Source organism: Dromaius novaehollandiae, chromosome W, assembly GCF_036370855.1.
Source record: "Dromaius novaehollandiae isolate bDroNov1 chromosome W, bDroNov1.hap1, whole genome shotgun sequence".
Lineage (NCBI taxonomy): Eukaryota > Metazoa > Chordata > Aves > Casuariiformes > Dromaiidae > Dromaius > Dromaius novaehollandiae.
In genome coordinates, this window is record NC_088130.1 from 42,471,549 (window position 1) to 42,491,379 (window position 19,831).

The following is a 19,831-nucleotide window of genomic DNA, read 5'->3' on the forward strand; positions in this document are numbered from 1 at the left end:
GCTGCAGGTATTGCCTGAGGCTGTGAAGTTTCCCTTAGGTGTTTGGCCAGCTCTTCTGGATGGTTTGGGGCAGTGCAGAGACTCATGAGCCAATGGCAAAGACAGTGACACTGCTGGTAGTTTCAACTCCATAGTCCTCATAAAAGCTTTCTATAAAGGATGGAGGAGGAAAAGGGAAACCTCAGGGTACTTTCCTCCTCTGGACATTGAGGAAGGAACCACGAATAAGCTGCTCCTTTGTATTTAAAAAATACAGTAGTGGACTAATTATAGCAACAAGTTCTCTTAGCTTCTATGACTGGTACTCACCAGTGCAAAAGTGAGTGAAAAAAGTTTTATCTGGTCAGGAGTTGTTATATTTTGACATTAATTATCAGAAAAAATGAATTTACATGCATCTCTCTATCTTTTTGTTTTACATCCATAGATTGGTGAGTTATTAAGCACTACACATCCTGCCAACAAAGCCAGCTTGACTCTCTTCTGCCCTGAGGAAGGGGACTGGAAAAATTCCAACCTTGACAGACACAACCTTCAAGACTTTATTAACATTAAACTCAACTCAGCTTCCATATTGCCTGAAATGGAAGGACTCTCTGAATTCACAGAGTACCTGTCAGAATCAGTAGAAGTGCCATCACCCTTTGACATTTTGGAACCTCCAACCTCAGGAGGCTTTTTGAAACTCTCCAAACCCTGCTGTTATATTTTTCCGGGTGGAAGAGGGGACTCTGCATTGTTTGCAGTGAATGGGTTCAACATGCTTATCAATGGAGGATCTGAAAGAAAATCTTGCTTCTGGAAACTTATCCGACATTTGGACAGAGTCGATTCCATTCTGCTCACTCACATTGGAGATGATAACCTGCCAGGAATCAATAGCATGCTTCAGCGAAAGATTGCTGAATTAGAAGAGGAACAGTCCCAAGGGTCTACGACCAACAGTGACTGGATGAAAAATCTGATCTCACCTGATTTAGGAGTTGTATTCCTCAATGTACCTGAAAACCTGAAGAACCTTGATCCTAACTTTAGAGTAAAAAGGAGTGTAGAAGAAGCTTGTTTTACTCTCCAGTATTTAAATAAATTGTCTATGAAACCAGAGCCTCTTTCTAGAAATGTAGGAAATACCATAGACCCCATCATTTTATTTCAGAAAATGGGAGTTGGCAAACTTGAGATGTATGTGCTTAATCCTGTCAAAAACAGCAAAGAGATGCAATATTTTATGCAACAGTGGAGTGGTACTAATAAAGATAAAGCTGAATTTCTGCTACCAAATGGCCAAGAAGTAGATATTCCATTATCCTATTTCACCTCTGTCTCATCCCTGATTGTGTGGCATCCAGCTAATCCTGCAGAAAAAATTATTCGAGTTTTGTTTCCTGGAAACAGTACCCAGTATAATATTCTAGAAGGACTGGAAAAACTCAAACATTTAGACTTCCTTAAACAACCAATGGTTACACAGAAAGACCTAACTGGGAACATTGCTAGTCCAGCTGTGAAACAAGCAAAGTTGAAACAACGAACAGACAGCAAGGAGAGTCTTAAGCCTGCTGCAAAGACACCACCAAGCAAGACAGTCAGGAAAGAATCTAAAGAAGAAACACCAGAACCACCAAAACCTAGTCCAGCACCAGAAAAGCCTCAGAAAATAGAAAGCAAAGAAAAAGTTCCAGTTAAAAAAGAGAAACCAGCAAAAGTGGAGACCAAACCTATAGTGGCAGAAAAAGATGTAACAAGCAAAGAAGAGCAGTTAGTGAAACCTGAAACTGCTGAAAAACAAGCTACAGATGTAAAACCAAAAGTGGCAAAGGAGAAGCCAGTGAAAAAAGAAGTCAAAGCAAAACCTGAAGAAAAGAAAGAGGAGAAAGAAAAACCAAAGAAAGAGGTTTCTAAAAAAGAGGAGAAAACACCCATCAAAAAAGAGGAAAAACCCAAAAAAGAAGAAATCAAGAAAGAAGTTAAAAAAGAGGTGAAAAAGGAAGAGAAGAAGGAAACTAAAAAGGAAGTGAAGAAAGAAGCTCCACCAAAGGAGGCTAAAAAGGAAGCTAAAAAAGAAGAGAAGAAAGAAATTAAGAAGGAAGAAAAAGAAGTCAAAAAGGACATCAAAAAGCTCCCTAAAGAAACAAAGAAGACACCTACTCCTTCAACTGAAGCCAAAAAACCAGCAGCAAAGCCTAAACCACAAAAGAAGGAGGAACCTGCTAAGAAAGAACCAGTACCTGCTGGAAAGCCAAAGGAAAAGGGGAAAATCAAGACTGTGAAGAAGGAGATCAAAGTCAATGGAGCACAAGCTGCCCTTGCTGCAGTTGGAGCCGCTGCCACAACTGTAGCAACAGTAGCAGCTGCAGAAATTGCAGCTAATGGAAAAGAACTTGAAGCTGAGAGATCCCTCATGTCTTCACCAGAGGATTTAACAAAGGACTTTGAAGAATTAAAAGCTGAAGAAGTAGAAACAATAAAAGAAACAAAACCTCAAGTTGCACTCATAGAGGATGAGCTGAAACTCACAAGCACAGTCCAAAAAGAAAAATTAGATACTGAAGGACCTGCCGAGTCCTCTGATGAAGGCATAACTACCACAGAAGCTGAGGGTGAATGTGAACAGACACCTGAAGAACTGGAACCTGTGGAAAAGCACAGGGTTGATGACAATGAGAAATTTGAAGATGAAGGAACAGGCTTGGAGGAATCATCTGAAGCAGGAGACTATGAAGAAAAGGCAGAGACAGAAGAAGCTGAAGAACGAGGAGAAGATGAGGAAGAAAAGACACCACTGGACACCACAAAACAGTATATGGAGGAAGTAAGAAAAATGGAAGAGAGTTCAGAAGAAATACTGGCTGAAGCAGATGCTAGAATTAAAGATGAAAAATATATTGAAAAGGCAGACTACGAGGCATCAGATGAGCGGGCTGAGGAAGACAGGGAAGAAGCAGTGGAAAAGGCAGAAACTGAAGAGACTGAAGAAGAGGAGGAAGACAAAGCAGAAGATGTCAGAGATGAAGAGGAGACTGAAAAAGTAGAAGCTGAAGAAGATTATGTGATGGCTGTGGTAGACAAAGCTGCAGAAGCTGGTGAAGTTGAAGATAAATATGGCCTACTCATAATTACACCAACTAAACGCTCAGAACCTCAATCTCCAGCAGTTGAGCCAGCTTCTTCTATCCATGATGAGACATTACCTGGTGGTTCAGAAAGTGAAGCCACTGTTTCTGATGAAGAAAATAGAGAAGATCAACCTGAAGAATTCACTGCTACTTCAGGTTATACACAGTCCACCATCGAAATATCCAGTGAACCGACTCCAATGGATGAAATGTCTACACCCCGGGATGTCATGAGTGATGAAACTAACAATGAGGAAAGTGAGTCACCTTCTCAGGAGTATGTGAACATTACCAAATACGAGACATCACTGTACTCTCAAGAGTTTAGTAGACCTAAACTCTCTCCACTTCCGGATGCTTTCAATGGATTATCTGAAGGATCCAAAACAGAGGCCACAGAAGGTAAAGACTATAATGCTTCCGCTTCTACCATCTCGCCACCTTCTTCATTAGAGGAAGACAGATTCTGCAGATCTGCTTTCCAAGAAGTATACCGGCAAAAAGAAAGTGAAATCCAAGGCACTGCCAAATTAGAAATCAAAGAAACCTATCCAGAAGATGTTGGTGGAAAACACAGTCCAACCAAGAGTCTGGCTGAGAGTTTGTCCCCTCCATCACCAGTTGCCAAAACACCACTGAGTGAACGGAGTGTGAACTTTTCCCTCACTCCCAATGAGATCAAGGTCTCAGCTGAGCCTGTCCCAGTTGCTACATTGCCTGATGCACATCAAGAAGTAACTGAAGAGCACTGTGCAAGCCCTGAAGATAAAACGTTAGAAGTAGCATCTCCCTCACAGTCTGCTGCTGGTAGTGCTGGTCACACACCTTACTATCAGTCTCCCACTGATGAAAAATCCAGTCAGCTTTCTTCTGAACTCACTGAAAAGTCAGGAGAAGCTCCAGTTAGCTTTGAATTCAGTGAAGTCAAAGATGAGTCTGCAAAACCCAGAATAAGCCCTATGGATGAGCCTGTGCCAGATTCAGAATCTCCTATTGAAAAAGTTCTCTCACCTTTACGGAGTCCACCGTTGATAGGTTCAGAAACCTCTTATGATACATTTTTGAGTGCTGATGTAAAGTCTCCTGTCAGAGATTATGAGAGTCCTCCTGAGGGGAAAACTGAAAAGGAAAAATCACCTGTTCAGATTAGCCCAACTTCTGAAGCCAGCTCTGTGGGCCCTTTCCAAGAAAAACAGGATGAAAAAAGCCTGGAATTCATGGCAATTAAAGAAGGCTTCAGCCTAGAAAGGAAAATGGAGGATACAGAGCCCAGCAGCTCTCAATCTTCACTGGTCTTGGATGAGCGGAAGTTAGCAGGTGATCTCTCACCTACTCAAATAGATATCAGTCAGTTTGGTTCCTTAAAAGAAGACACCAAAATGTCAATTTCTGAAGGCACTGTTTCTGACAAGTCTGCAACACCTGTTGATGAGGTTGTAGCAGAAGATACCTATTCCCATATAGAAGGGGTTGCTTCTGTCTCTACAGCGTCTGTTGCTACTAGTTCATTTCCAGAACCAACTACTGATGACGTATCTCCTTCTTTGCATGCTGAGGTTGGATCCCCTCACTCTACAGAAGTTGATGATTCTCTTTCAGTGTCAGTTGTACAAACACCAACGACGTTTCAGGAAACAGAAATGTCTCCATCTAAGGAAGAGTGCCCAAGGCCCATGTCAATTTCTCCACCAGATTTCTCGCCTAAAACTGCAAAATCAAGAACACCAGTGCACGATCTTAGGTCTCCTGAGCAGTCAACTATGTCAGTAGAATTTGGCCAAGAATCCCCTGAGCAGTCCTTAGCAATGGACTTTAGTAGACAGTCTCCAGAATATCCTACTGTAGGCACTAGTATTCATCATATATCTGAAAATGGACCAACTGAAGTAGATTATAGCCCTTCAGATATACAGGAGCCTACTTTTGCACAGAAGATGTCCCCTGTTGAGCAAACATCTTACTCTCAGGAGAAGGATATTTCAGAAATTATTTCAGTTTCCCAAATTGAAGCTTCATCCTCAACTTCATCAGCTCATACACCTTCCCAGGTAACTTCACCACTTCCAGAGGAAACTTTTTCAGGTGCTGTTCCACCCAGAGATATGTCACTACATTCTTTTACCTCAGAAAAGGTGCAGGGCCTAGGAGAAAAGCTGTCACCAAAGTCTGACTTGTCTCCATTAACTCCAAGGGAATCCTCTCCTCTGTACTCTCCTAGTTTTCCAGATTCACCTCCTGCAGTCACAGAAGCAATGTCAGCAAGTCAGGCATCATCATTGTCACTGCAAGTGTCCTCTGACAAAGCATTTGGCTATCAGGCTAGCACATTACAAGAACCGCTAACAAAGCATAGTCCAGAATCTTTAGCCACTCCAGAAAAAGAAGATTCGGAGAAAAGCAGCAGGTCTCCAGAAGAACTTAGTTACTCCTATGAGGCAAGTGAGAAAACTACAAGATCACCAGAGGATATTAGCTACTCTTATGAGGCAACTGGAAAACCTACTAGGTCACCTCAGGCCACAGATTATTCCTATGAGGCAACAGGGAAAGCTACTAGGTCACCTGAAACCACAGATTATTCCTATGAGATAATTGGGAAAACTGTGAGGTCACCTGAGGCCACAGATTATTCCTATGAGATGACAGGGAAAACCACCAGGTCACCTGAGGCCACAGATTACTCCTATGAGACAACGGGGAAAACCACCAGGTCGCCTGAGGCTGCGGATTACTCCTATGAGACAACGGGGAAAACCACCAGGTCGCCTGAGGCTGCGGATTACTCCTATGAGACAATGGGGAAAACCACCAGGTCACCTGAGGCCACAGATTACTCCTATGAGACAATGGGGAAAACCACCAGGTCACCTGAGGCCACAGATTACTCCTATGAGACAACGGGGAAAACCACCAGGTCACCTGAGGCCACAGATTACTCCTATGAGACAATGGGGAAAGCTACCAGATCACCTGAGGCTGCAGATTATTCCTATGAGATAACAGGGAAAACCACCAGATCACCCGAGGCTGCAGATTATTCCTATGAGATGATTGGGAAAACCACTAAATCACTTGAGGTCACAGATTATTCTTATGAGAGAACTGGAAAAGCCACCAGATCACCTGATGCTGTGGATTACTCTTTTGAGACAACAGGGAAAACCACTAAATCACCAGAAGCCATTAGCTACTGCTATGAGACAACAGGGAGAACCACCAGGTCACCTGAGGGCATGGCTTACTCCTATGAAACAACTGGAAAAGCTACCAGGTCACCTGAAGCCACAGATTACTCATTTGAGACAACTGGGAAAGCTACCAGGTCACCTGAAGCCACAGATTACTCATTTGAGACAACTGGGAAAGCCACCAGGTCACCTGAAGCCACAGATTATTCATTTGAGACAACTGGGAAAGCCACCAGGTCACCCGAAGCTACTAGCTATTCCTATGAAGCAGGTGGACATTTTACTCCAGGAAAATCATTAGCAGAATCCCGTCAAGATGTTGATTTATGCCTTGTGTCCTCCTGTGAATATAAACACCCTAAAACTGAACTTTCACCCTCATTTATCAACCCAAATCCCCTAGAGTGGTTTGCAAGTGAAGAACAGTCTCAAGATCAAGAAAAGCCATTAACTCAATCTGGGGGAGCCCAGCCACCTTCTGGTGGAAAACTGCCAGCACGGCAGTGTGATGAAACACCTCCCACATCAGTAAGCGAGTCTGCCCCATCTCAGACTGACTCAGATGTTCCTCCCGAGACAGAAGAATGCCCTTCCATCACTGCAGATGCTAACATTGACTCTGAAGATGAGTCAGAAACCATTCCAACAGACAAGACAATTACGTACAAACACATCGACCCTCCACCTGTCCCAATGCAAGATCGCAGCCCTTCCCCTAGGCACCCTGACGTCTCCATGGTTGATCCAGAGGCTTTGCCCGTTGACCAGAACTTGGGCAAACCTTTGAAGAAGGACCTCAAAGAAAAGACAAAAACAAAAAAACCGGGTACTAAGACCAAGTCTTCCTCTCCTGCTAAAAAAAGTGATGGTAAACCAAAACAAGTGGCTTCCCCAAAGCCAGCTGTAAAAGAATCTTTAGACAAAATTTCCAAAACGGCTTCTCCAAAAAAGAAGGAGTCTGTTGAGAAGGCAACCAAAAATATCTCAAATCCAGAAGTAAAGTCTCGAGTGGAAGAGAAAGATAAGGACACCAAGAATGCCGCAAATGCAACAACGTCCAAGTCAGTGAAGACTGCAACTACAGGTAAAGACAGATAGGATCTCCCTAGTGTTAAGGTTTTCTTAGTGGTTGCAGTTAGGTTAGGTTGCCTTTATATCAGCTGAGATCATGGCAGCCCCCCCCCCCCCAAAAAAAGTCCATGTTTTAAATGAAATCCAGCACAGAACAGCCACACTTAAATGAATGGAATTCACTGAATTAGCTTTTGTAATCTGAGAGACTTGAGTCAGTTTGCTCAGATGTAAAGACTTAGAGCAAGTGCACCAAATATGAAAAGCTTAATACTAGTTGTCTAAATTGTTAGGCCAATTGATATGACTGAATGTACTGCTGTAGGTGAAGTGAAATTAGTAAAATGGGCCACTTTTTCATTATAAGAATCATTTAGATACAATACTCTTAACAAAAACAAATGCAATTTAATATTGTGAGAGGCAGAAGTTCTATAGACATTGGATGTTCTCATTACTTTGCTGGATTAGTTTTAAAAAGATTTTTTTTTTTAATTGAAACAGTAGTAAGAGCACTTTCAGTGACAAAAGCATGTACATCACATAATCCATTTAAAGTCTTATGCCATCAGTGATGACTAAACATATCGGAAGTTAATGTCATTTTGAATGACTGTTGTGTACACTAAGTAGTAAAAAATATGAATTAGATTATTCAAGGAAGCGTTGTGCTAATATGTTGTTTCCTGCAGGTCTTGTTACAGAGTATTTTGAGGATACTTTGATTTTGCAGTTGTCAGGACCAATGTTCTACTGAAAGCTTTTTACAAGCAGCAGGTCTAGGACTCAGTGGAAGCAAACCAGCATTCAGCTATCTGTAGCCTCTCCATTTTATGCTGTCCACTGTTCCTTTCGTACACCATAGTGTCTGTGTCTTTGTTAATAGATCCTTTTCAAAACAGCAGTCTGGTTCCTCATACCTTACACATCTCCAGCAGTTTAGCTCTATATTAGGTTCATCTTCCTTGAAGCATACTTTTCAGGTATATGCTGGAGCTGAAACCAAGGCCCTATTTGATACTGGCATTTAAGTGTAAAATTTCATGTGTAGTATTGTATTTACTGTTTGTATCCACACCTTCAGAAAAAATGTATCACAAATTTTTTCATGATAAAAGATGATTTTGTGACATACGCAATAGTTAAAAAATCTCTAATTCAGGAAATCCTATCATATTATGATGCTTATTTGGCATACTGGTGTATGATGAACAGCAGGTCACATTAGACAATTGCAGCAGACTTTCCTGGCCTTACAATATATGACCCTAAAATAAAGCATATTGCTTAGATAATTTATTTTACCAAAGGTCATCCTCTGTAACATCATGAAGAGGCTAATAAAATATCAGTGGTGATCATCTGAATACAATCATTGATCAAATCCTGACGGTCAGTTTATAGCAGAAGCAGAATCTGTTACAGTATTTTTATGTTTGTGTTTAAACTTTAAACTTCCTTTTGACTGAAGCTCTTCTTAGAGCAGGTATTACACTGAGGTACAGTAGCAAAAACATGCTCCCCCACCTCATTTTTGTGATAAATGGCTAATTTGTATGTGCAGATAAGGATCCAGCAGGCAAGCAAGCACTTGTTCTTAGTTCCCTGAAGTAACTGCAGTGAAACTTCTGTCCTCCCAAGTTCCTCCTTTTCTCTCTTCTGCTCACGTATAGGAGCTTCCTGATGTAGCTGTAAGACAGTCCCAGCATATCAACAGCTACTACGCCTTGTTACGCCCTGATATCCCAAAACTCAAGACCACTTCAAAGCTGCGTGGCTTCCAGTATGACCCCAGGAGCAAAGTGCTGGAGTTGTGTTATAATCATGCGTACCCCAGTCTTTCAAAAAGCTGTACTTCTTAACTTGAAAAATAATACTCCCATTCACTGTATGGTAATTCAGTAATCACAACCCTGCATAGTAAATGTTGAATAATAGTAGCATATTACTGTGAAAGGCTCAGTCAATTGCTGGTTATATGTAGTAGTGAATTTTTATTATATTATATAATTAGTTACATTTATTCAATTTTTTTTCTCCCAGTCATGATTTAGATACGACTAAACTGGAACATGTCATTAGATGTAGGAGGATAACACGATAACTGTTTCAGAGGACACAGAAGTATAGCTGTAGCTATGTGACACTTAACCAACATGAGCTATTTTAGAGAATATCACCTCAGCAATTATAGTGATAATTCATAAATGCATCTTTTCAACCAGTCTGTAATACATTCTTGTTTGATTTTCAAAGGACCTGCAAATAGTAAGTTGACAAAATCAACAGCTGTGCCTCCAGGACCCCCAGTGTATTTGGATCTTGTGTACATCCCCAACCACAGCAATAGCAAGAATGTCGATGTTGAGTTTTTCAAGAGGGTCCGGTCATCCTACTATGTGGTGAGCGGGAACGATGCTGCTGCCGAGGAGCCGAGTAGGGCTGTTCTGGACTCCCTGCTGGAGGGCAAGGCCCAGTGGGAGAGTAACATGCAGGTATGCTCTTCTCTAGTGTTTCTACTTGGAAATTTAAACTTCTCTGGGAAACAACTACAGGAAGCAAGAGTGGACTGCGGCTGCTCAGAGCAGGGGTTTGCAGCCAGGGCGCCTTGTTTACTAGTGATGTGAGGGGACGCACGGGTGAAGCTTAGAGTGGACCTCACCTGGCAGCGCCCCCATTTCTGGCTCTTCTAATCTCTTCCTGGAGAATAAAACAGCCACAGATCTGGCTCAGACTTGCCTCCTCCTCACATCAGTGGCAGCGCTCGCATGGTCTGATGCTGGGCACCATTCGCTGCCCCCAAGCTGCCTGTTCAGCTTGTTGTCCTGGGCCTCTACCAGTGCTGCTGCCCTTTCTTCTCTAGCGAGCGCTGCAAAAAGAGCAACCGGGAGGGAGAGGAAGGGATGGTTATCTACAGCACATCACCTCCTTCCTCCACTCCCCCCAAACTGTTCTCATCTGCGCTCTCTTACCTGTAGCGCTATTTCCAACAACTATGACCCCAAGCCTTCTCCCATCAGTCCCAGTAGCATCTCAGAAGCAGTGTATCCCCTTTAAACTCCAGGGACCTCAACAAGAAATCTGAGGAAGGAAATGAGAGTGAAACTCAATCCAAAACAGTTGGGAACTCCTGGTTTACAGCGCCATTTGGCTTAACTGTATTTGAATACTGTTTGATCTTATTGCTATTCCATATAGGATCCCAGTCTGGAAACCTTTCAGTCTGTAAGCAGGAGAGAAAAAGTGAATGTTTCACGGTTTATATAGTTATCATGTACACTTGGAAACTTCATATGCCTTTCTGATGTAACACAAATAAAAAATCTTTGTCATAATCTGAAAAGATATCAGTGCAGACTACAGACTGCTACTTTTCTGGAAAGTACATCTCAGCCCCTTACAAAAACAAGTTTTTATTTTGATGAACTGCTTCTTTGTGGTTATTTTATCCTATCTATGCATTTAATTATTTTCTCTTATTCATCCACTTATTTGGGTATTTATTGCATAAAGATCCACTCTTTCCAAAAGGGAAACGCTTGCTGGTTGGGACTTCTTAAAAGATGTTTTTCTTATCACTGTCCATTCCTCAGGAGTTCTCCTGTTTTGTGTTGTAGGTGACCTTAATCCCAACCCATGACTCAGAAGTGATGAGGGAATGGTACCAAGAGACCCATGAGAAACAGCAGGACCTCAACATCATGGTTTTGGCAAGCAGCAGCACTGTTGTTATGCAAGATGAATCTTTTCCTGCATGCAAGATTGAACTGTAAGAACAAGACCATGCACCACAACATTAAACTTTGTTTCCAGAAATTCTTCAATTTGAAAACACCTTTTCTAAAAATTCAACCCATCTATTTCAACTGCTGAACTATATACCTGCCAAATGCTATACTGTGTCAAGGTGATGCAAATCACTAATATTTTTCAGTCTTTGCTGATTGCTAAGGGAAATAACAGTATTCCCATAGTAGGGTTCAAATTACTGCGAAAAAACAGATCCAGTTTCATCTCCGCTGAACATTTGGAAACCATGCACTAGCAACCCCAACTGACTTCTGCCAGGTAGAGGCATTTGCCCTCTAAAGAAACACAAAGAGAGAGAAAGAGAGAGAGGGGTAGGAGGAGAAAGTAATAAATAATTAGATCTGCATTAGTCTCATGGCAATAGATGTATCGCTTACTGCAGTCTGCTTATGCTCTAACGTGAAAAGAAAGTTTTGAATTTATATCAATCTGAGCTATTGCAAAGGGGGTCCTTACTTCACAGAATTAAGTTAGCTGGAAAATAAAAAGAAACAGAATGTGGCTAGGAAGGGACGTACAACCTAAACACTCATTAGCAGTTATCCACTTTAATTTGAACTCTGCATACTGACATGCCATAACAATCATAGACCAAATATGCAAGTAGTTTGAACCCCATTCAGAATTCGAAAACCTTTCTTTCCACATGCAGAGATGTTGGTCTAAGGCATGCTCCCAGTGAAAATCCACTTACTAAACGCAGAATTGACCAGTCCACATGCTTAAACACCCACGTCAACAGTCAATTAACTGAAGCAAAATACCAAAGCAGTTGGGAGTACATATAGTAGACAATTTGCCTTAGAAAGTGACTTGAATGTACAAAGAAACTTGATGCACTTATTTTTTAATGTTGAGACAGCAAGTTTATAAAACATCTGTGTAGGATCATAGTTACACCAGTAAAGAAGTGTGAGTGTGCATGTGTGGTACTAGAAGCCTATCTGACTGGTCAAACGGCTTGGTGCTATGAGTTATGTGTGTTAGCTATGTGATCACTTCATTGATGCACCTGGACAGCTCAACAAGGCAAGACAAGCATTTTTTCTGAAAGCTTCTTTTGTACTGTGGAAGCAAGATTGAAGTGGTGTCCAGTATCAGAGTTGCAAAACTTAGTGAAACATTCAGGATGATGAAAAAGGTTACCTGCGAGTCTGTACAGTATTCAATCTTCCTTTGTCTTACCTTATTTTGTTTAATTTAAGAGTGAATATGGGAACAAATGTACAGATCCTTTTTTTTAGTGCTGCGTGAACTTTTAATAGATGAATTTTTAACAAAAGTTTTCATTTACAGGAAAATGCAAAGAAAAATTTTTCAGGTGAAGGCAATTTTTTTTAGTAGTTTTATAAGATAAATGAATAATGTTGTTTAAGGTTCTGGTGAGAATGAATATTGCGGTAACATTTATTGAAAATAGACAACTGCCAATACCTTGGGGGAGGCAGGGGGAGCACCCTGGTGATAAAATTAACCTCTTGATGGTAACAGAAAATGGAATTTGAAAAGTTGATTGCCTAATGTTTACAAGGGTGTAACCTAGATTCTCAACCCTCGCAAGATCTTGAAGGAAGATAGAATAAGCAATGATAAGCTAAAACAAGTCACATCTCCCCTTCCTCTCCTTCTTCCTCTCCTTCTTCCTCTCCTTCTTCCTCTCCTTCTTCCTCTCCTTCTTCCTCTCCTTCCTCCTTAGCTCACTTGCAGAGGAACAGCATATACAACAGTTCCATGATTTAAGGCAGTTTGGATTTTTCAGTCTCAGAAGCTTTACCCAAGTAAAAATATTGTTACATTGTAGGACGTTTGTGAATCTGAAGAAGGTGTAAAGGCCTCCAAAATGGAGATATGTGCTGGTCTCTATGATTCACCATTGTGGCTGGTATTAAGTTTCATGAAGTAGTGAATTATGACCTTGTTTTATTTTCTTTACTTATAATTTATTTCAAAATTACATTGATAGGATTTTTTTTAATAGGTATATGTTTGCACTCCTAATTTTTATGAGGGTTTTTTTTTTATACTGCTTTAGGGCCCTTTAAATGTGGGCTCCTGAGGCCCATTTAATGCTGTGAATTACTGTTTGTTAATTGTTGAGGTTTTTGATTTATTTTTAATGTTTTCTTTTCTTTTTTTAGTTATCTCTAGCAATGCTGTTTTATTTATTGCTATACCTTTTAAGTCCTTAAGGATAACTTAGAATGACTATGGCACAAAAGGTAGATGAAAATGTATTGTGAAATCAAGCATGTTGGCTGGGCTCATAATCATTTACTTAAAATCGCTTTTGTAATACATAGTCTTCAAAGTTACAGGCAAAATATTTGGCAGAATAGTTGTATTATTTCTACAATTCTTTCTGCTTTGTCTACTTTCTTATATAGGTAAGATTTCAAACTTTTTGCGTGGGTGCGAACAGATTTTCTGATTCTCTGACAAAATCTGGAACAGTTTGTACCTCCGCTTTGGCAGAAAATCTGTTTTAAGTATAGCAGTGGTCCGGAGACTAATCTCACTTATGTTGCTGTAAATCAGCAACAATTTCACTGCAATCAGTGAAGTTACAGTTATTTGGTCCTACTGTAAATGAAATTTGAATCAAGCCTTAAATTTCCCCAAGTAAGTTTGTGATGGCTCAAGTATTTGTTTTAATAAAATAGGCAGTTACAGCCAATCTTAAAAAGTACATTCATTTTTGCTGCCTCAAGAATATTAAAAACCCAGTCTGGCTATTCTGAGGTATTGTAATGCCTGTTCCATCCATTCCCTTTTCAATGACAACCACACCTGGGTGTAATACAGATATGAACTCCTCCGTTAGCTCCTCTTGCCCTTAATGTCTTTCCTGCCTGTGGAACTAATCTAACTGTGCTAGTCATAATGCTGCACATTTAGTTTAGTAACAGTCATCAAAATGTACCGTGTACATTAATGATGAGTGCTGTTGATCAGCATAGATTTCTAGGAGCATGGTTTGATATTGATTACTCTAATTATAAAGATTCAATAGTTGAGTGTAAAGGACACTCCATTTAAATGATGGTATTATCCATAATAGCATCCCCAGTCATGATCTTTGTGCTATTACTATACTGCTTAATAAAATTCAATGAAGAATTAACTTTAGAGATCACATCCCACTCCTGAACTTGAACAGGGCCTCTCTTGCATGCCTTTTCAAAGTCTTGTGGTGGGCCTGGCTTCATTGACCTCTACTTTTCACTCCATCTTTCATAGAAATCACTTTTGCTTTTTTTTTGATTACCTGACATACTGTGGTGAATGGAGCAACCTGTGTATATGAATGTTTTTTTTAATTGTCTATGATAGCTTATGCATTTTAGGAGAGTCCCGGTACTCATTTACTAAGATTTAATCAATTTTTTAATTGAATTTTCAATCCCTCCCACCACAAGCAAGTCAGCTCCAACGAGCGCTTACTGTGCATTTGGGACATTTCTGTCATATGCTTCTCTTTGTTCATCTGTCGCCAGAGGTTCTTGCTCAGTGATGATGTTTTGAGAGAAATAGTAATTTTGTTGGTCTGGATTTATTAGAAAAGGAAAAAGTATAATGTTTACACTTGAAAGAAACTGTAAGCTTTCATCTTTTCACTTAATAATTGAACAAAACACTAAAAGCAACTAGGGGTAAGCATTTCTTAGAATGCAATTATATTATTCACCTGGTTTAAAAATGTTTGCTATTTAAAAGAAAAAAAGAAAAAAAGTCTGTTTGTTGTGGCTTTACAAAAAAATCTAAAAAATTAAATAACTAAATAAAACAATGGTATAAAAATATCGAAAGAAAAAGAAAAAAAAAGAAAAAAAGAAAAAGCTTCTCTGCACTAGACTAGCTAGGAGCTCCAGATGGCAGGAGCTACCTCTTCAAGACTGGGCTGTAATCACAACTGCAAAAAGAGCAAATCGAAGTATGCTTTCACACATTTGCATGCAGCCATTATCTTCCAAACTGTGGAAAGAAACAGTCTTGTTGCTGGCTGAGAAGCACCTCACACACCTCCTCTCTCTTGTTCTGAATGGTGTTTGTGTCAGTCTGCAGCTGTGTATGGTATTATGTCTTATAATCCTGCATCACTTCTATTCTATCCAGTCATATCTAATGTAGAAAATTAGTTTCCAGTGAAAGTAATATGTAGTGCTTTTATGATATTTGTGTGCAATATCCCCTCTTCCATTGAGGATATTTGATGTAAAGGAAACAAACTCAGTTCCACAATAAAATACAAAAGTGGTAAAGTGGTGTTGACATGTTTCTTGTCTTTGTGTATGTATGTATTTGTAAGTTTGCCCTTTCCTTCAGTCATGATTATCTACTATATGGGGTTTTTCTTAAAAGATCAGTGATCCTATTTAAATGCTAGGTAAGAACCAATCTCCGTTTAGCAATCAGAAAATAAATGGAGAAGATTACTTTTATCTTGTGGTGTAAAACATTATCATGATGTACCATGATGTGGCTTTTATTTTTTGTTCTCATTTCCGTAGTCCTCAGCAGCATGAGAAAACACCCCATTTTCAGTAAGCGCACTGCTAGCGGCAGTGTCAGAGACAGCCCATAAAGCTGCCTCAGCCCGAGCCCCTCCTGGTCTGAGAAGAGCTCTTCCCCAAATCAGGTGGTAGTTGCAGCGTAACAGAGATGTGCGGCTCGTCCCCAGCGGACGCAGAGGCCTGCGGAGCGTCGCTGCCTGGCCCTGCGCAGGGACGGGGGGGTCGGGCAGGACAGCCCCCTTGGGAGGAGCTAGTGTTTGAGCTGAAACTGTACTTTGATGCTGTGATTTTGTTTTTTGCTTCTGGGGCTCACCCCTGTGAATGGCAGGCTTGTCCTGTGCTCCTGTTAAAGGGATGTTGCAAGAGCAGGCCTTCCGCCTTCAGAGTTTCGCTGGCCTTGTGGCGACCGCCGGAGGGAGGTATGACAGCCAGCGCCTACAGCTTTCTCGTGGGTGAACAGCGAGACAGTGAGAGATGGTAACACACGGAAGTGGGTAAAGGCTGGTGCGGCACAAGGCGAGGGGTGCTCAATGCAAGGGGAAGCAGTGGCACTACGTGATTTCTTTCATCCTCAGACAGGAGCCCTCTTTGTGCACCCTTTTCTGTCTCTTCTAACTTCTAAAGTTTCATTCATAAATTTGAACAACGTTACGAGGTGTTGTGTTGCTGCTTGAACTGGGCTGAGCATGGCAAAGCAGAGCAAAACAAAGACGAGGTGAGAGGAGTCAAGTGCTACAAATCTTGAACCTTTGGGATAATCCCGCATATGTTTATGTCAAGATTTTTTGAGCTGTTGTGGTAGTGTAAAACATACCAGGTCACATTTCTCTCCCGATCAGTCATCTGTAATTGCAGAGAAAGCCTCTGGATTTACACAGGTAGAACTACAGACATGGTTTGGTCTGTAGCATTTTCAGTGCTGGTTAGAGGCCAAATGAAAGCACTCTTCTTCAGTGCAGCTGCTGAGGAGAAGAATTTTTATTTCCCCTAGTGTCATTAATGAACAAATTTATCCAGGTTGTAAAATATTTCAGATGGCATAGGAAATTGATAGTCCCGCAGTCCTATTGGGAACACCTAAAATGAGGGATCTATTCTGTGGCACCCAGACCTGGAGGTTGTTTAATGCTGATATCTATTATTTTAGGGTTGGGAGGAAATGGTACTTTTTCGTGGCTCCTAGGATGGGATTAGAAGAGATGTGGGGGGGCCCTTAAGTCACGCTGGTGGTGACACCCTGTAGTTGCAGCAAGCCCTACTTCGGCATTTCGGCAGGGCTGCTCAGCCTCCCGGAAGGTCGCAGTGTACCGCCACTGCCCGCGTGCATCCATCGTGGCAATCGCCTCTGCTGTTAGCTGCTGCTTGGGTCCCCACCTTCCCCTTGCACATGTGGGCAGGCCAGTATGGCTGGTGTGGGGCCGCGGGGGAGATCCTCCTCCGTTTTACTGCGTGTGTTTTCCTCAGATTCAGCCTGACCGCCAGAAGCTGAGTGTCTCCGGAGAAAACCTGAATGCCCTCAGTTTACTGGAGGACTTGCTGGGGGCATTTGACTGCAGTAGGAAATGAACATGCTCGGTGTCTTTTGCACTAGAAATGATTTTTTTTCCCCCATTAATATCAAAGAGAACTAAGGAACTAAACCCATAAGCACTGCAAGCTGCGGGAGCTGTGTTCACGGCTGTTTTTCAGGGACCCTTGCCCCTTATGTACCGCTTCTCCGCAGTTTAACAATTGCAGAGTTCCCAGCCCTGCTGTGAGCAGCTGGCAAGGCGGCAGCAGAGTGTCGCTGGGCATCTGCTGGCACCTTCACTGGCAAAATGATTGCATCTGCCATGATTTATACATCACACTGCAACCCAGTCATCACCTCTGCTTGTGAATGATGCAGAGAAGTGAGACAGATAGAACTTTTCTCCTAATATCAATAAACCTAAATATATATAGCAATTTTTATATACATTGCTGTTATATCCTGTATACCTGTTATGGTTCAGAAACTCATTTTAACTGAGCTTTTACAAACATCATGTTATCTCAACCCAGCTGTATTACTTTCTTAGCTTAAACAGCTGAAGGTAAACTAAACCACTAAGCCACTTAAATACTTAATATGAACCCCCTAGACTTGCAAGTCAGTATTTCCAACAAGAGTTTACAATTTCCAAAGATGTAATTGTAGCAGTAGTTACCATGTGTATTAGAGCAGAATAGGCTTGAAAGTTTCTTTCCCAATTCATTTAAGGACTGAATTGTAAGGAATGGCAATAAACAAGATACAGTGAAAGCTGAATTTTGTTTTGATAATCTAATGTGCATGTCAATGAGGCTCTAATGCAATTCCTCTGCCTGAGGCACCTGCGGTTTAGGACATGCTGGGTGGACTATAGTTTATCAGAAAGGTTTAAGAGCAGCAACAGAATTACTGCGGTAAGAAGTGCTAGCAGAGCTTGGTGCCTATGTTGTAATTACTGAATGTTGCATACATTTCTGCGGGGAGACTGACCCAGAGCAGTTTTCTTGAATGTGTTTACTATCTTAACTGGCTCTTGAATTATTGCCTAATGGCTAACTCCTGGCTTATACTTCATTCTTCATGGGTCTTATTTCAAGGAGTCGCTGTCCCAGGCTCAGGTTGTTTGTCACTTATGTCAGCAGTAGTTACTCTTCTGCCATGGAAGAGCACTCCCTCAGTAATACTGTTTCCTATACTCATATTTCTAGCAAGTTAAGTTTAACTTTATTTTCCACAAATGTGCTCAAGTATTCACTAGAAATACATTTTCCAAAGTTCAGTTAAACTTTCTGCTTAAACAGCCGTAGCAAGCCAGTAGCAGTACTTGCAGAACTGGATGCAGTTCAGTGGGCCAGATCTTGCATCCCTTGAGGACAGTGGTGCGACTCTGTTTTTGTAAACATGACTTTGAATTTGTAAATACTGTAACAAATGACTTTATTGGCAGAAATGGCAACAGTCTGACAGCCAACTGCTGATATTCTCATATTCAATTTAGGCCTTACCCTGTACCCCCCCAAGTCATGTCATTGGCTTCAAAGGATGTGAGATCTGATTCACAACAACACAGGCACATATTCAGAGCAATACAAATGAAAAATGGACATTAAAATCTGTTTTGCTCTAATGGCAATTGTTGAAATTCCGGGAAAGCCTTAAAGCTTTCCCTGCCCCTGGCCCTCAGAACCGGCCCTGCTGCTGCCCCCTCCGTCAGGCACAGCCACGGGGGCAGCGCCCGGCCTGGCAGCGCCCGCTGCTCACCGGTTGTCTTGGTGGCTGGAGCCCTGGCTGTGTCTCAGTGATCCTGTCAGGGATGGTTTAGGTGACAACGTTAGGTCCAAACTGAAGTTAAAATACACCGACTGCCTCAGAATTACCTTTTTCTGCGGCGGGAACGTGCCCGCTGTGGTCACTCAGGTGCCAAGGCCGGGTCCCTGCTGCACCATCTGCCCGCAGAGCGGCCCCCACGTTTCCTTCACAGCCGCACAGAGCCTGCGGGTGCCATTGGCCCTGCCGCCCCGGCATGGGCCACAGCCACAGCACGGCCATGGCACAGCCCCGAGGCAGCCGGGAGCAGCGGGGCCCCGCAGCGCCGGCAGGAGTCATGGGGTGGCGGGGAGCGGCAGCCCACAAGCAGGGGAAGGGGCCTGGGCCGTTTTTGGGGACCAGGCGGTGCTGAGGGCCGCTGCACCTGGGGAGGCCGCTGGCCACAGCTCTGCGGCAGCCGCAGAGCGGGCAGCCTCTGCCACGGGGTGGCTTTTTGGCCAAGGGGAGCCCCGGCTTCGCGGCATCCTGGGCTGCTGTTGGCAGGGAGGGCGGCGCCGCCATGTCGTGGGCTGACCGTGGCTGTCGGGGGGGCAGCGCGGCCCCGCTGGGGGCCGGGGCGGCCGGGGCCCCACGCAGGTAGAAGCCAGCTGGCACGCGTCGCTGCGGGGCTGGTGCCATCCCCTCCCTCAACGCCACAAGAAGGGCCGCGGCTGCTGCTTCACTGCCTGGGACCTGGCACCCGACCAGCCTGAGTGCACCGGTGAATTTTAGGTTGACGCGGTCAGGTGTTACCATAAATAGGCCCTGTCTGCGAAAGGCTTCAGGCTACATTTACTTGAACTGCAAGGGAATAAA

General features: G+C 42.5%; 1 protein-coding gene across 1 annotated transcript in view; it reads left to right on the forward strand.

Annotated features, from left to right (window-relative positions):
- The window catches only part of LOC112988742 (microtubule-associated protein 1B), a 73,792-nt gene extending 58,348 nt beyond the window's left edge, over nt 1–15,444 (forward strand). Inside the window, exons 5-7 of the mRNA XM_064500829.1 lie at nt 428–7,388; nt 9,632–9,870; nt 10,993–15,444. Of these exons, the coding sequence (XP_064356899.1) occupies nt 428–7,388; nt 9,632–9,870; nt 10,993–11,148 (7,356 nt within the window). The 3' untranslated portion in view covers nt 11,149–15,444. The remainder of the gene's footprint in view (nt 1–427; nt 7,389–9,631; nt 9,871–10,992) is intronic.
- Nucleotides 15,445–19,831: the final 4,387 nt, after the last annotated feature.